Source organism: Mastigoproctus giganteus, chromosome 3 (genome assembly GCF_048544385.1).
Source record: "Mastigoproctus giganteus isolate SK-2022 chromosome 3, ASM4854438v1, whole genome shotgun sequence".
Classification (NCBI taxonomy): domain Eukaryota; kingdom Metazoa; phylum Arthropoda; class Arachnida; order Uropygi; family Thelyphonidae; genus Mastigoproctus; species Mastigoproctus giganteus.
In genome coordinates, this window is record NC_143577.1 from 7467683 (window position 1) to 7486150 (window position 18468).

General features: G+C 36.6%; 1 protein-coding gene across 1 annotated transcript in view; it reads left to right on the plus strand.

Moving 5' to 3' along the window:
* Positions 1-1341: 1341 nt before the first annotated feature.
* LOC150087636 (nose resistant to fluoxetine protein 6-like) overlaps positions 1342-18468 on the plus strand; it is a 65557-nt gene continuing 48430 nt past the window's right edge. Inside the window, exons 1-3 of the mRNA XM_090369841.1 lie at positions 1342-1490; positions 7662-7815; positions 15510-15589. Coding sequence (XP_090225967.1) covers positions 1342-1490; positions 7662-7815; positions 15510-15589 — 383 coding nt within the window. The remainder of the gene's footprint in view (positions 1491-7661; positions 7816-15509; positions 15590-18468) is intronic.

An 18468-nucleotide genomic window follows, 5' to 3' on the forward strand; every position in this document is an offset into this window, starting at 1 on the left:
TTGCTGCATGGTATATATGAAAACAGGACGTGACAGTTTTGGAGATGCTTGGTATGAAACTCCACCTGTTACAGTAATCAGTAATATCTTTCAGGTCTGAGTTAAGATGTGTTCAATAGTTTGAAAACTCTGACTTCTATATGCCAGACATATGTCATCTGCATATATAAATTTCCTTGATGTTGTTCTTGGCAGGTTATTTGTGAATATGTTAAAGAGGGTTGGGGCTAACACTGACCTTTGTGGCCAGCCATTTTTTTTGATTTCCACCTACTGCATTTGTCTCTCAGGTTAATTTGGAACTGTCAGTTTCTGAGGAGGAACTAGATCATTTCCACTGTCCAGTGAGGTAGAGTTTCGGCCAGTCTGTATAGAAGTCCTATATGCCAGATAGTGTCATAAGCAGCAGTAAGATCTAAAAAGACTGCTCCAGTCTTCTCCTTAATTTGAAGCTATTCTCAATATAAGTTGTTAAGGCCAGGTTGGTCACAAGTACTCCTGTTAGTTCTGAACCTCTGGTTGGTCACAAGTACTCCTGTTAGTTCTGAACCCAGCCTGTTCAACCTGAAGAATGTTTTCAATGTGAGATGTAATTCTTTGTAAGATGACTCTTTCTAAAAGTTTATAACAGTAACATAATAGAGAAATGGGGCGATAGCTGGAAGGTACTGAGGTATCCTTTCCCAGTTTGGGGAGAGCTATCACTTTGGCTTTTAGCCATATCTTAGCCATTCTCTTCTCAGTGACAATGTGGGATAGAAAATGGGCCAACCATTTAGTTCCTTTTGGTCCAAGCTTCTTGAGAAGCTCTGGAGAAATGTTATCTATTCCACAGGCTTTATTGCATTTCATCTTTGATAGTGCTGACATGGTTTCTTCAATTGTAAACAGAGTAAATTTCTCTTCACCATCCCTTTTGGATCCCTTATGCTTTCTTTGTAGGGCCTTGATTTCCTTCTCGAAATTCTTGTCATGCTTAGCACGAACGGTGGTCAACAGACGAGAAGCAATTTTGTTTGGAGTCACTAGCTGGTTATTTTGCAGTGGTCTCTCAGTTCCACATAGCTTTCTAATTAAGGACCATGCTTTTCTGCTGGATTGTGTCATATCAAGTCCTGTTATGAGTTCCTCCCATCCCCTTCTGTGATTAGTTTCTAATTCCTTCAGAAGCTCATCTCCATCTTCAGGATTACCTGAAGTTTCAAACTTCTTCAACAGTTCAGTGCTACGCTTATTTAGGCATGGGATGTGTTTCTTGTGATAGCCACGGGAGATGGACTGGACTGCTGCCTTGAATATAGCATTTTTAAATCTATGGTAAGCACATTCCATAGAGGTATTATGGGGAATGGAACTAATAGAAGCATCAGAGAGGAATTGATATCTTGGCCAGTTAGCTTTCCTGTAGTTCCAGTGTGGTTTGGGGCAAGTATTCACAACTGGAATATTGGTTTTGATATCAATAATAATGGGGTGGTGTTGGCTGTGCGGTATTTTCTGCAAGACTATAAGTTATACTGGGTTTGGCTGGCCATTTTTTGTAGTGGACCAAGAAAGATCAGGAGAAGAGCCACATTGCCATCATGCAGAGAAGGTTGAAGGTTGTTTGGGATAGTGAAGGAGGTGCGAGTCCTTTTCAGAAGCCCAGTTCACTGGGAGGTCTCCATGCTGGTCTGTAGAGTTATAATCCCATGTAACATGGTGACTATTAAAGTCTCCAGCATAGATGGTAGGACTTTGGGTGACCAGGGGATTCCTGGTGGCTTATACATATTTGCAATTGTGTAATGGCCAACTTTAATCATGTCACAGAGTTCTGAAGTGGCTTTTACAGATTCAACTCCAATGATATCAGATCTGGCATAAATTGCCCTTCCATATTTAGGATGTAGATGGAAATTAATCAGCCTAAATCCAGTAATTTACAAGGATGCAAAATGGGATGCTCTACAAGATTCTTATTTAACTTCATTGGATTACTGTTTTAAGTCTTCTGATGTCAATGTTTGTTCAGATCAAGTGAAATTATTCTTGTAGAGATGAAAGCCTTCATTCCACACTCCACCTTAAAATCTCATTCTTCATCTAAACCTTGGTTTTCTAATAAATTTTCTAAAGCTCTTTCAAGATAAAAATGTTGTATATTTGAATTGGCTTGCATCCAAATCTCCAGGTGTTCATTTTCTGCCTGCACCAAAGCTTGCAACAATTGTAAAGCAGCTATTAATCAGTCCAAAGAAGGTTTAAAACAGGCTAAGAGTAGAAAAGTTGCTTCTTTTTTTGTCCAAATAAACCCAGGGGCTCACATTTAGTGAGTATGGGCTTGGCACACCTGGGGTCCTGAGCTCTCTCTCTCTCTCTCTCTCTCTCTCTCTCTCTCTCTCTCTCTCTCTCTCTCAGGGTAACTCAGAAATTTTATTTTTTTTTTGGCTGGTGCAGCATAAGCCTCAGGCTTCCTTGCACCATATGGCTAATTGCAAAAGCTATTGGCCCCAACTTTTGCCCATCTATACTCCCACCTCTGTTAAAACCTGATGGCTCTGTTGCAACCTCAGCTAAAAGTAAAGCCAACCTGCTACCATCCCAATTTTCTTCTAACTCTTCTGTTGATGATCTTAACTTCTGTCATTCACAGTGCACTCCATTAAATGCCTCCTGTGGTTTTCCATCAAAAGTCCAGGTCCTGATGGCATTTCTTTACTTGTTCCCAAAACCTGTGCTCCTGAACTTACTCCTGTTATGTGTCACCATTTTTTTCACTTTCTTATTCCAAAGGTGTTTCCCCTTCTGCTTGGAAATTTGCTCATATCCTGCCAGTTTCCTAAAAGGGTGACAAATCCCTCCCATTCAATTGTCCCATTGTACTTACTTCTACTTTTTCTAAAGTAGTGAAGAAATCCATTATCCACCAACTCCTAAACTATCTAGAAACTTTCCATCTGATAAATGATTACCAATATGAATTCCATCAGCATCGATCTACTGGTGATATTTTGGCTTATGTTACTCATTTGTCGACAAATTGAATGGAAAATTTTGGTGAATCTCAAGGAGTTGCTCTTGACATTTCAAAGGCTTTGGATTGTGTTTGGCATACTGTTCTAGATGAGCTTCTGTCTGATGGATTGCCAACTATTTTTTGTAATTGGTTATCCAGTTTTTCCCCCTGACTGCTCACTCTGGGTGCTGATAGGTGACTCTGTCTTCTAACTTCTCTAATAATGCTGATGTTCCTCAAGGTTCAGTTCTTTCTCCTACTCTTTTCCTCTTTTATATTAATGGCCTAAAGTACTGTGAATCCTATCCATAGTTTTGCTGATGATAGCACATCGCATTCCACCTTCAACTTCTCAAATATCCACTACCAATTCCTTAAATGCTGATCACCAGGCAATTCTCTGATGGGGAAAAGAGAGTTTAGTTAATTTCAGTCCTTCTAAGCCTCAGTTCTGTCTTATATCACAAAAAGAATTCTTCTGCTACTATGCTTATTTTTGATGATATTCAGATTTCTATAAAAGATCACATATCTCTGTTAGGAATTATCCTGACTTCTAATCTCTCTCCTGGCATAAGCATGTCACAAATATTGATTCATCTGTATCTAAAAAAATAGATTTTACTCTTGGCATTACTTTTCTTCTAAACAATTATTCCCTCTATACAAATCTCAAATCTGCCCTCCCATGGAGTGGAGTATTGTTGCCACATCTGGGCAGTGTCCTCATAACTTCTTTCAGGCTTCTAGGCTCATTCAAAAAAGAAAGGATATTTAGGTAATTAGTTTAATTAATGACTCATCTCTTTCAAACTCTCTCCAATGTTTCTCTCACACACATTTTATTTCTGCTGTGTGCTGCCTTTTCTACAGATTTCTTTGATGGGCATTCTCCTGAGTTGGTTCCTTTAATTCCTCCTCTCTCTCTTTCTTTCTCCCTCTCCTTGAAACTAGTCCAAACGTATCACAATTAGCATCCTTTTACTGTCCAACTTCAAACTTACAGAACCAACTTTTCTTCTTCCACATTCATCCCTTCAACTTCAGTTTTCTAGAACAACCTCCCTTCAAACTATCTTCTTTCAATCAATTAGACTTCTTTACTTATGTAAACTCTAGAAGGAGGGGGGGCATGAATCAGATTGGTCCATTTGATGTTTGTGGTTCAATTATTGATGATCCTGCTCAGATAGCTGACAAACTCAATGAGTACTTTGCATCTACATTCACACATAAGGAATTCTGTAAGGAAGGGGATCCCCAATTCACAAAGGGGGTTCAAAGGGTGACACAAATAATTATAGACCTGTTAGTTTAACTTCTGTTCCAGGGAAAATAATGGAGTCACTGGTTAAAGAAGTGATGCAGGACCATCTAGAAAAGACTGCAGTAATAGTTCAGACACAGCATAGGTTTGTTAAGGGGAAGTCTTGTCTGACCAATTTGATTTGATACTAAGATGTGGTCACAAAGGAACTAGATGCAAAAAATAATTTTGATATTATATACTTGGATTTCAGGAAAGCTTTTGATACTGTTGCACGTGAAAGACTGCTGTACAAATTGGAGCGGTATGGCATTAAGGGCAAGTTGCTGCAATGGATAAAGGGATGGTTGAGTGGGAGATGGCAGACAGTGGTAATAAATGGATACTGCTCTATGTGGAATAATGTTATTATCAGAGTCCCCCCAGGGTTTAGTGTTGTTTATCAATGTTATTGATGAGGGTAATCAGGCTTAATGTTCTAGTTTGCAGATGATGCAAAGGTTGGCAGGGTTGTTAATTACAGTAAAGACAGTATGCTACTGCAACAGGATCTAGAAAAGTTAGGCAGAAGGGCTGAGAAGTGGCAACCGAAGTTTAATATTGACAAATGCAAAAAGTACTGCACATGGGTAGCAGTAACCCAAGAGAAACATACTGGCTGTGTGGTACTACACTCTGAGAGGTGTAGAATGAAAAAGACCTGGGGATAATTGTGCAGTCGGATATGAAATTTTATGAGCAGTGCAGGCTGGCTGCCAGAGCAGGTCATGGCATCTTTTCAATGATATATAGGAATTTTACTAGCAGAGACAAGGAGGTGATTATACCTTTGTATAAGGCAATGGTCAGGCCACACCTTGAGTACTGCACACAGGTCTGGAAGCCTCATTTTAGGAAAGATGTAGAATTGCTAGAATGAATACAGAGAAGGCAACAAGATTGGTGAGAGGAACAAAGGGGTTCTCTTACCAGGAGAGGGATAAATTCTGTAAGTTGCAGCATCTGGAGACTAGGCACCTGTGAGGTAATATGATTGAGGTGTACAAGGCTTTGAATGGTCTGAGCAGGCTCAATGCTGAAACGATACTTAAACTTGCTGAGATTAAGAACCTGAGGAGGCATAGATTCAAGTTGAGAAAAGACAGTTGTAGAATAGATGTGCAGAAGTTTGCCTTTAGCCAGCAGGTAGTTGATTGCTGGAACAAACTTCCATCTGCTGTTGTAGAAGTTGATAGCTTAAATAAATTTAATGCTGAACTAGACAAACATTTGGAATGACCAGATGGGTGAAATGGAAGTTTTTTTTTTGGCTGATGCTCTATAAGCTTGCTTTCTTGCATCGTATGCCTCAACTAATGTTAATAATACTAATGCTATTTTCTGAAAATTACAATCTACAGAGATTTGAGTCTAATATCAACAAGAGTATCTTCTTTCATTTTCTCAATTTTCAACCTCCACACAGTACTAAATACTTTAAGTCCTAATACCTTTTGTGTTTGGTGTTTTCATAAAAAAAAAGAAAAAATCCTAATATTTAGTCTAATTTTAAAATCAGATACAAAAATTTCAAGTGAAATATGACGAAAAAAAAAAAAAAAATGTCCAGACAACAAAATACCTTAACCTAAAAATATGCCAGATAGACCATGGTACCTTTTAATTGAAACACCTGTATTGGTAGTGGTATATGATGCTAGGAAGAAAACTTATAGCATCATTCAAAAAAAAAAAAAAAAAAAAAATTACCCACATCATTTATTCATCCTCTTTTAATAATTTGTCTATTTATCCTTGAAATTATTCGAATTGCCCGCTTGCACAACACCAGATGGAAGTTCTTCCAATAATCAATTACCCTCTGGCTGAAAGATAATTTTCATAGATCTATCTTACAAACATTTTTCAATTAAGTTTATCTTCCCTTATATTCTTTGTCAAAAAAATGGTAAGAATTCCATTTTGTTTATTCAATCTATTTATTTAAATTCAATCTATTTATTTATTTAAAACCTTAAGCACTTCAATCAAGTTTCTTCTTATATGTGCCTAGTTTATAGATGCTGCATTTTACAGAATGGATGCCTTTCTTGGTAAGAATATCCTTTTGTGCCCTGACTAGTGTTGTTGCAGCTCTTCTCTGCACCTGTTTGAGTATTTACCCCATGGGTTCATATCTGGTGAGTATGGGCTTGGCAAACCCAGCATCCTGAGCTGGATATCATCATTCTTCTCTTTCTTGCTGATTCCATTCTACTTCTGACTCACTCTCTCTCTCTCTCTCTCTCTCTCTCTCTCTCTCTCTCTCTCTCTCTCAGGGTGACGTGGGAATTTTTTTTTTGGCTGGTGCAGCATAAGCCTCAGGCTTCCTTGCACCATATGGCTAATAATAATAATAATAATAATATCAGTGTCCTTCCGAAAATGATGCTTCCAGACTTATATGCAGTAAATACTCAAGATATGGCCCAGCCATTATACAGCAGGATAATCACAACCTTGTCCCTTTTGTAAAAGTTCTTTCATATTCTACAGAACTCCATGAGCAAGTTTATACAGCATCAACCAAAAAAAAAAAAAATTTCCCATATCACCTGCCCATCTCCTCTAATAGTTTGTCTAGTTCTTCTAAACTAACTATTATATTGGATGTGCTTTTTTTCCCTTTTTTTTTTTTTTTTTTTTTTAAATTAAATACCTTGCATTTATTAATGTTAAAATCTGGTTTTTTCATTTTCATATATACCAGAGTTACAAGGACTCTTGTTTGGAGTCTAACAGACAGTTGTAAAATGTATGTTTATTTGTTTGTTTTCATAATTATTGGGAGTGTATGAACACTGCTCATCCAGCTACTGCAATTATTCTTCCTACCTACTCTTAGCATTAGCATTAGTAGAGGCATATGATGCAAGATTGTTTGTTATTTGGTTTTTAGGAGCATTAGCAACTAAGAATTGCTCCGGGGATATGCGGTGGTCAATCCCTGACCTTTCCGCATCCTCCGTATTTGGTGGGCATGGGCTTGAACCCCGGTCTAATCAAGAAGCATGTGCTATGCACTGCTGCTCCTGCCCACCTGGCTACGGTGGCACCAATCTATTCTGAAAATGAAAGACCCACATGATACATTTCTACTTAGTTGCTTATTCCATATGTCTGTCTAAATTGTTATCACAGTTATTTGATCATAACAGTTATAGTATACTCCTATTCTCATTTTTCTTTTTCATTGTTTACATCACACTTTACCAGAATATTTCAATATTATCATGAATGAGATTGGTCAAGATAATTTAAAATATATATATATATATATAAACCTTTCCCTTCTCCTCTTTCTGTTATATCTGTCTCTTTTGTAAACTATGTATCATATTCACATTATTATTTTAGGTTAACCCCTCCATACTTGTTAGTTCTGGGTTTTGAGGCTACTCTGCCAAAATATTTTACTGGTGGACCATTTGCAGATGGAGTTGGTGATCAGTACTGCAAAACGGAATGGTGGTGGAATTTACTCTACATTAACAATTTCAAAGAAAACATGGTAAGAATTTGTTTTTCAGTTGGTTAAACTCATTTCCTTTTTTAAAGCATGATTTTATGTTACTTGTTAGCATTTTGAATTAGATAACGAGATAAACCAGTTTTGGTCAGGATTTGGAATGGACACAGGTCTGGTTTTTTATACTTTGTTACCTTAGTATGTATATTAATTTCCTTCTGCACATATTATCCCAACAACCATTCCATTTCATAAATTTTTTTTATTTCAAGACCTGGTTTTGGTATGTAAGATTAGAGGCTCATCCAAGGAGTGGCTACCAGTTCAACCCCCTCCTCCATAGAACACAATCAAAAATAAACAAAAAACAATTTTCTTTAGGTTACAGCAGCAGCTCTGATTCTCAACATCCCCTCCCCCAAAAAAGTGAAAAATTTTCGGTCTATGTCCATATAAGATGCAAACAAAAATTATGTTTTGAGAAGAAAATCATATACTCTGTTAGTGACCTAATTAAAACTCTGTTACCATTCTGAAAACTTTTAAAAGTTTTAATGTAATTTCCACCAAAGGAATTCCAACATAGTGTAAGGTTTAATGAAGTAGTAAGTCTGATAACATTTAATTTAAATTAAATGAACATTTGATTAATCTAGTTTATACCATAAGAAAACTCTGCTGTAAGTTCAACAACAGTTTACTACATATGTAATTTGATTTGTGAATAAAGGTAAAACTTGAGTGTGCTTACTTTTGCTGTTATATCCATTTTATTAATGGCTATATATGTTTTTGTTATCATTAATTGTTATTAAACTCTTCATTATAGAAGGTTGTAGCCTCTTGTAATCATTAAATATTATAACTAGCTTCACAATTATGGCTTCATTATCAGTAACATAACTTTATTTAACTGAACAGAAAAAGCTTTTGTTAAAATAAATGAAGACATTTGAAAAGTGTATACTGCAATTTTGTGATATTCTCTCTCTGAATGTTATTCTCTGTTGCCACTGGAGAAAATATGAAAATAAAAATGTCATTTCTGTTTTTGTATTTTCCTCAAGAAACAAAATAAGGTTAGTGTTCAGGTTACTTAACAGTCTGCTTCTCCTAGTTCGATCTGTTAATAATCTTGGGAGAAAATCTTAGTTAGTATTGTGTAAACATCATACTATAAAATTTAGGTTTACCTTTATTTTTTCTGGCATGAGTGTATAATTCAATTATTAAAAAATTTGATTTGAAGGGATGACTACTGTGTGCATTGTTTATTTATTTCATGGAGCTAAAATTACATTCTAAATATAGAAAGTAGTCTAGGCATAGTTGACTTACTCAAGATTACATTACTTGTAATGTAATCTTGAGTAATTATGCCATATTTAAAGTTGAAGGTTGAAGATAAATATATGTTTTCACTAGTTGGGAGAATGACTGATTTTTCACATTACTAGTAAAACAGCTGGAGCAAAATGAAAGAAGAAGTCACTGCTTTTGAAGGGAGAATGATATTTAAAATCATTTATAAGTAACTGATGTTTCTGTACTATTGTAAACAAGATTGTTTATTGAAATGTAATAGTAATTTAAAGAATAATTTCCTGTGTGATGGAAATATGGTGTCTGTCTTTGCTGTAATTAGTAAGGATTACTGTTACATTATACAGAATATTCTCTATTCTCTATTCTATAATATTTGATCAACAGAGATACTTTCTAAAAGAGAAGAACTATTCAGCTGTATATGGTGAAATTTGGAGTCTTCTGCAGTATGATATTTAGTAGAGCTACTTCATAAGCCAGACTTAAACTTTTATTTAAAGCTGGTTTACAAATTTCAAAGTGATTTTATTATTCATATGTCAAATAGTTCCTATATAATATTATTCTTGAGGGATATGCTCTTGCTTCAGGAATTTTCTACATCTGCTGCAGTTTGTTGGTGCTCACAATTTCAGTTAATATTGGAAGTGAGGCAAATTATCCATATTAGGAAAACTTAATTCATGTGAAATGTTGCTTGTAAATTATGGATGTAGTGCATTACTGAAGAGATTTCAGCTTCAGTTTAGCTCTTTCCAAAGAGTTGTAATGGCAAACTGAAGACATACAAGAAAGGTACTATACATTTCATTTTGAAGAAAATCACAAATTGCCTTAATCTTGCATTACAAGTAAGTAGTGCTTCTTTCCAACAAAGAAGTGTACTACTATTTATTGCCAGTGAGTTCCATTACCCAGTCAGATCATTTCAGGGATTATTCTTTCTTCTTCTTCAGGAGGTAGATAGTAATTAATACTATCTGTGATAGTAATCAGGAGGTAGATAGTAATTAATACTATCTGTGATAGTAATCAGGAGGTAGATAGGTAATTAATGTATAAGTAACACAAACTTATGTAGTTATTCCATCTACACCTTTCGGTATCTCTTATATTGTGAAAACATCACAACTAGACTGTCAGCTTGTACATCAATCATATATAGATTCTCATATCAACTAAAGAAGGAACATGTTTCCTTAACATGTTCATTATCATTTGTTACTTTTACTCCTGGCCCTGCACTCTTGCTTCTTTATGGCAGTGTGTTTAATAAGGTCACTTTTTGCTTTATTTGATACTTCAGTAATATTGCTTATACAATAAACAGTATGCATTCTCATTTCCCGGTTATGCTTTTAAATAATGGTGTCATAAGCACTAATTTGACAATTCAAATTAAAAAGGTATAGTAAAGTTGACAAAACTAATTTAATTATACACTGAGTGGACATAAATCATGGGATACCTATCCAGTAATGCGTAGACCCACCTTTCACCCAGATAAGAGCAGTCACACGATAAGGAATTTAGTCCACTAGATCATGAAAGTATTCCACAGGTATTTCCATCCATGCTTGCTGTACTGCTGTCCATAATTCCATCGCATTCCTGGGTGGAGGATCCAAAGCTCGAACAGGCCTTTCCACAGCATCCCAAAGATGCTCCACAGGGTTTATGTCTGGTAAATGGGGAGAGGCCATTCCATGGTTGTAAAATCTGCGGAACGCTTTTTGAACCTGTTCTAGTCACCATGGCTCTGTTGGGAGGTGCATTGTCCTGCTGGAAGAGTGTATTGCCCTGTGGGTGCATAACCATGAAGGGATGCTGATGGTCTGCAACGATGGACGTGTAACCTGGACTGTTCAGAGATGCATCTAGATGTAGGTCCCAATGTGTGCCAGTTGAACACACCCCCAGACCATTACCAACCAACCACCTGCCTGAACAGCTCCTTGTTGACATGATGGGTGCATAGCTTTGTGCGGTTGGTTTCTGCCAAATACTCACCCCCTATCCACTCGAAATAACTGTAAACAGGACTAAATTCTAAAAATAGCAAAGGCTTAATTTTCTAGTACTCACCTTGGTCGATCTGCAATTGTTATGGTTTGAATAATAAGAGATTGGCAAATTTTAGGGTGATGGGTTTTTTAAAATTAAGGGGATGAGTAAGTGGTAATTACAATGGAAACAGGGTTAAAATATGTGCAAGGAAGTGGAAGTGCACTAACTCTGTCCTTGGTTTCATTAAGTTGATTCAAGTTGAAATTCTAAATAGCGAATTTCAACTTGAATCAACTTCATGACAACCAAGGACAGAGTTAGTGCACTTCCACTTCCTTGCGCATATTTTAACCCTGTTTCCATTGTAATTACCACTTACTCATCCCCTTAATTTTAAAAAACCCATCACCCTAAAATTTGCCAATCTCTTATTATTCAAACCATAACAATTGCAGATCGACCAAGGTGAGTACAGTAAACCCCCACTATTCGCGGGGGTTACGTTCCTGAGAAATGCCGCGAATACCGAAAACGCGAATACTGAGTTATGGCTCCCATAGTAATAAAGGGGTTCCGTTCCAAAGTATGAAATATATAAGAAAAACTAGTCTAAAATTTTGTCTATGTATGTATGTATTATATGTACCTTCATAATATGACTATGTACATAGACAGTACGTAGTGAAATGCAAGCATATGGCATCGAAATGAAAATAAGAAACAATTTAATATTTATTAGAAATTTCAAACCAGCGCCTTTGCTAGCAAAAAAACTTATCCCGCCAGTGCTATCACCAGTTTCGCTAAAGTGTTGATAAAGGAGTTTTGCCTTTTCATGAATGATGAGTGAACTTAACGGAATTTTATTTTGAGTTCGGTCTTCTATCCACAGATTTAAAGCTTTTTCCATTTTTTTCTAATTTAACATCACGAGTTACAGAGCAAATTTTTGAAGCAATTAGCACGTTTTCATGGACACTACGGCGGAGGATTTTTTCTTCCGATTTTATGTTTTGCCACTTTCACCATTAGAAATTTTGTCTAATAACTCAATTATATTCGCTAATGTCATCACCTTCTTTGATATATTCACATTTCCCTCGTTATTCGTAGCCATATTTGTACGGGTTAGAAAGAACTTGTCCATAATAAAGTCACTTCCTTCCGTTAACACACTCGAAAAAGTCTGTTTTACACTGAAAAATGGTAGCTTTATCACTTTTGTAAGCATATCAATTTATAAATTGATAAATTTATTCAATTTATAAGCATATAAATTAGAAGCAAATGATGAAACCTTCCATGACAAGTGCATAACACATACTGATTAGCGAGAAACATCCACGCCGCGATTTTATCACCCCTCTCCCCACAACCACTGGGCGCTGTTTTGACCGGGAAAGATAATTTTAGCCACGCCCATGTTTTTTTTTATGGCGGAAAATGTTCACGGCACTTTAAAATTCACATTTTTTAGGTTTCATATTTATTAAATCAGCGACCGCGAATACAGATACCGCGAATAGCGGGGGTTTACTGTACTGGAAAATTAAGCCTTTGCTATTTTTCGAATTTAGTCCAATAAAACAGTACTTTAAGATATACTATAACTTCTAAACTGTAAACAGGACTTATTGGACCAGGAGACCCATCTCCAATCATCCAAGGTCCAGTGCCAATGTTCTTTCACCCAGTTAACAGTTGAGGCATAGAGTCCTGTGCCATGGTGTTAGCAATGGGACTCGGGTCGATCAGTGGCTCCCATAACCTATTCCAGCTAATGATTACCTGATGGTCTTGGTAGAGATGTTTCTGGCACATCCCTCATTCAAGTCGGCTATGATTTGTGCCACTGTCGTTCTCTGGTTGGCTGAAACAATGTGAGACAGAAGTAGACAGCCATGTTCATCCACCACCTTTCTCTGCCCACAGCGCTGTCCATGATGAGATGTTATTCTGGAAATGGCATATTCCCAATACATTCTTGATACTATTGAATGGGGATAGTGCAATTTCTGTACCACCTCCGTGATAGTGACCCATGCATCATGCACCCACTATCATACCTCTTTCAAAGTCGGTTAACTCAACATTTATCCATACCGACATCTAATTACTGTCTATGTGAATGCAGTGATGCAGTGTACCTATATACCTGCCAAGCAGTAGGTTTGTCCACTAGCCAAAAGAGTGACAGCCTTGCATTGTCCAGAAACCAGGTATCCCATGAATTCTGTCCTTTCAGTGTATATTTATTATTCAAATTATTTTTATAAAGATTTCTGCTGTAAAAGCATATTATCATATTTCTTATTATGATTTCCTTTTTTGTGGTTTATGTCTATAGTTGTATGATGGCCCTGAATAAGCTAGAGTTTTATTAAGCATTTTAATTATTAATTAAGCATTGTGATTGGAAGACAAAGATTAGTTATAAATAGACTAATGTTATGAGTGGGTCTCCTCACTGTTCTGTGCTAGGGGCTACTGTTTATTTTCTTGTTGTTTCTAATCATGGTTAATTATATTGATGGCATCATTACATGTTTTATGTCAAAATTTGCTGATATTATTAAGGTGGATAGTGTTGCTAACAATGAGAATGCTGCTGCAGCAAGACTTAGATAAATACTAGTATTAAGGATGGTTACTGATGGAAGACAAAGATTAGTTATAAATAGGCAATACTCAAAATAGACCAATGTTATGCATGGGCAGTGTCAGCCACATGTTCAACCGGTTCTGTCGAACAGGGCCCCACACTCAAATAGTCAAAACATTATTGTTGATTTATATATTAAATATTATTCTTATTTAAAATTTTCATTCAGTATAATATAAAATTATTGAATTATGTTTTAGTTAGTGTAAAATTTGAAAAATTAAAAAAAAAATCACTATTACAAAAACACCCCACATAAATTTTTTCACAGGACTCCAGGGCCCTGCAACTAATTCTTGAACAGGGCCCTGAAAATTTTGGGGCTGGCTTTGTGAGTCAGTCTCCTCACTGTTCTGTGTTAGTGTCTACTGTTTATTTTCTCGTTGTTGCTAATTTTCATTAATTATATTGATGGTAGCATTACATGTTTCATGTCAAAATTTGCTGATACAGTGCACTCCCGCTAATCCGAACCCCGGTAATCTGAACGTCCGCCTAATCCGAACACGTTTTGGTCAGCGGAGAGGAAATTTTTTAGTTCGCAAAATATATGTTAAATATGTTAAATTTAAATGGTATTAATGGTACAAAGACATTTAGAATTCCACAAAAAAATTGTATTTTATTGTAGTACTGTACTAATACAAAATTAATAAATCAGTGTTTGACATGGCCTATTAAAACTACAGATCAATACTTATACACCAAAACAGGAACAAAAGCCATTTTTCAGAAGTAACAAACTCTGTTAATTTCTTTTGACGTAACGATGAAAATCGATTAGAAGATGCTATGTTTTGCCACCGGTTACACCCTCCCACAGCTCACCAACCCAATATACAACATCTTTTAAGTTCACTTGTTTCATTTTCTCATGTAAAGAAAGTGAATTGGTGTTATCTTCTATCAAGGACCTAAGATATTTCTTTCTGTATGCAAGCTTGATAGACTGTAACACCCCCTGGTCCATGGGCTGTAATAACGGTGTTACATTAGGCGGTAAGATAGCTGCCTTTATATCCCCTGATGTAAACTCGGAAACGTCTGGGTGGGATAGCGCATTGTCTATGAGGAGAATGGCGCAAGGTGGCAAATCATTTTCATTGCTGAAACGTTTCACTGCTGAGACAAATTGATTATGAAACCACTCAATGAAAAGCTGTCCGTTCATCCAAACTTTTTTTTGACTTTTGTAATGAACTGGAAGATTGTTAATGTTCATATTTTTAAAAGCGCTCTCGGCTTCGCTGATTTAATGATCATCATCAAAGGTAGCTTGTGATTTCCTGAAGCATTACTTCAAGCTATCAACGTCACTCACTCCTTATTCATTTTAAAATCTGGGGTACGTTATTCGGCTAATCCGAAATTCTGCTAATCCGAACAGGGCTCGGTCCCAATTAGTTTGGACTAGCGGGAGTCCAGTGTATTAATAAAGTGGACTATGTTGTTAACAATGAGAATGCTGCTGCAACAAGACTTAGATAAATACTGATATTAAGTTATAATGTCAGTAAATGCAAAACTTTGCATTTACTAGCATTATGGACCATATATTTACACACTTTACTTTCTTACTTTTCATAATTGCACTGGTTCTCTCTTCACATACCTCTTAATTCACATATCTCTTAATTTTTGTAGATATTAGTTAGACGTAAGCATGATTAACCTACAAATTACTTTTTATTTTTTTTTTTTGGTAAATGTTATAAGATGTTTGTACATTATTTTTTTCAAGTGCATGGGATGGTCATGGTATTTGGCAAATGACATGCAGTTTTATGTTATTAGTCCACTCTTCCTATATGCTCTTTGGAGGTAAGCTGTAGTAGAAACTTTTAAAGTAATTTTGTTATTTAATGTATTTTTACTGGCAGTTATGAAATTTAAAATAAGAATATTTGCTAGACATGTAATGTTAATATTCATTTTAATTTTAATTTTAATATTTTTGGGAACTTTCAGGTTAGTTAATTAAAGTTATTTGAAAAAAAGCTATTTTTACAAGTCTCATATATCAAAATAAGCTTTATGGAGATAAACAAAATGCTAGCCATATCCTAGTTTCCCTTTTTTGCCTCCTTGGTGTATATGGTTATTTTATGGAATTTGACTCTAATATCATTCCAGAACTTAACAGGTTCCTTGAGGTTGTTGCAGACATCCTCAAGGAACCTGTTAAGTTCTGGAATCTCAGATATGCCGGACAAGCTGTAATTGCTACCTGGGAGTCTAAAATGCTGATGGAACTGATATTCATGTGACACTCAAGGCAAGTGGACTCAATTTCAGTGAAGTCCGGCAGTCTGTGACAGCCAAATCCTCTGTTTGCGCCTTCACGATGGTGGGACTGTTAGTGTGCAAGCACGCTGTGGGTGACCACCCAGGTGTAAACCAATGTAAGCAGGGATCGACATGTGGCACCCACACCACATTTTTTTTTTTATGAAAACCAGAAACACAAGAGATATTAAAACCTATAGTACTTAGCACCATGCTTGGGTTGGAGGTTGAGAAGATGAAAGAAGATATTTGTTGACATTAGACTTGAACTTCTGTAGACTGTAATTTACAGGAAATACGTATGAAGGAAGGTTGTTCCAGAAAATGTCAATTGAATGAATAAACGAGAAAGATGAAAAGTTGGTTCTGTGAGTTTGAAGTTGGACAGTAAATGGATGTTGGCTGGTGACAGCACGTGTTCGGACTGTTTTGAAAGAGAGAGCGGGGAATTATAGAAGCCAATTCAGAAGAACAGTACCCATGGAAGTATCTGTAGAAAAGGCATGCAGCAGAAACAGTATGTCTATGAGACAGTGAATGGAGAGACTCTGTTAGAGAGGAGTCATTAATTAACCTAACTGCCCTCTTCTGAATGGAATCTAGAAGCCTGAGAGAGAGGTTTTGGGGACACCACCCCAGATTTGGGAACAATATCCCATGGGGCTTAGAGGGGAACAGGCATTCTGTGTGTTATCAGACACTCAGTCTAAAACACTGATGGATCCAATATCTTTCTATTTCAGAAGATTTAGAAGTCTGGTTGGCCTACCTCCCTAAAATCCACTCATGCACACCTTCAATTGGCCTACCTCCCTGTTATGCCACTTAGGTGGCAACGAACGTGTAGAGTGGTTCTCTTCAAGACGCCTGGTCAGCGTGAAGAGGAAAAGACCAAACCCTCCAGCACATGACAGTAAGATAAAACAAATGGCCCTCAGTCCCCAGCAACTTTCACTCCTCCTCTTACATCAGCGAGAGGATCAGAGTGGAAGCAGAGGGTGCTTAGAATCTCTGGGTATGACCAGGCTGCTATGCACGGAAACTGAACTTGGCCTGCTACAATGTAAGATCACTCATCAGTGAAGACAGGATATTAGAGCTGGAAAAGGAATTAGAAAATGTGAATTGGAATATCATCGGTTTGGCTGAAACAAGAAGAAGAAATGAATCACATATAAGTTTATCAAGTGGAAATCTGCTGTACATCAATGGAAACAGTGAAAGGAGTGAAGGTGGAGTTGGGTTTCTGGTCCATAAAGATATAAAACACAACAACATTTTGGAATTCAAAAGTATATCACCAAAGGTGTCAAGACTACTACTCAGGATTTCTAAGAGGTACAAGCTAAAGGTTATAATGATTTATGCACCAACATCAAGCCATGATGATGAAGAGGTTGAAGAAATGTACACAGAAATTGAGAGTCTTCTAGATGATCAGAATCTAGAAGACTACACTACACTATTATTATTATTATTATTATTATTATTATTATTATTATTATTAGCCATATGGTGCAAGGAAGCCTGAGGCTTTTACTGTTCCTTTTCCCTGCTAGCAAAATTCATATATATTATTGACAAAACCCCATAACCTACCCTGGCAGCCTGTCTGTATTGCTCAGAAAACTTCATATCTGACTGCACAATTACTCCCAGGTCTTTTTCATTTTCTACCACCTTAAGTGTAGTACCACACAGTTGGTATGTTTCTCTGGGGTTACTTCTACCCATACGCAGTATTTTGCATTTGTCAAGGTTAAAACTTCAGTTGCCACTTCTTGGCCCATCTGCCCAAATTTTCTAGATCCTGTTGCAGTAGCACACTGCCATTACTGTCATTAACAACCCTGCCAACCATTGTATCATCTGCAAACTTCAACACTAAGCCTAATATACCTTCATCAATATCATTAATAAATATACAAAACCACAGTGGACCCAACACCGAATCCTGTGGGACTCCACTAATAACATTAGTCCATGAAGAGCAGCACCCATTGATTACCACCCTCTGTCTTCTCCCACTCAACCATCCTTTTATCCATTGTAGCAACTTACCCTTAATACCATTCTGCTACAATCTGTACAGTAGTCTTCCATGCGCAACAGTGTCAAAGGTTTTCCTGAAATCCAAGTATATGATATCAAAATTCTTTTTTGCATCCAGTTACTTTGTAATCACATCATAATATCCTATCAAATTTGTCAGACAAGACTTTCCCTTAACAAACCCATGCTGTGTCTGAATTATTGCTGCAGTCTTGTCTAGATGATCCTGCAATGCATCTTTAACCAATGACTCCATTATTTTACCCGGAACAGAAGTTAAACTAACTGGTCTGTAATTACTCGTGCCACCCTTCGATGACCCTTTGTGAATTGGGGATACATTTGCACATCTCCAGTCCATG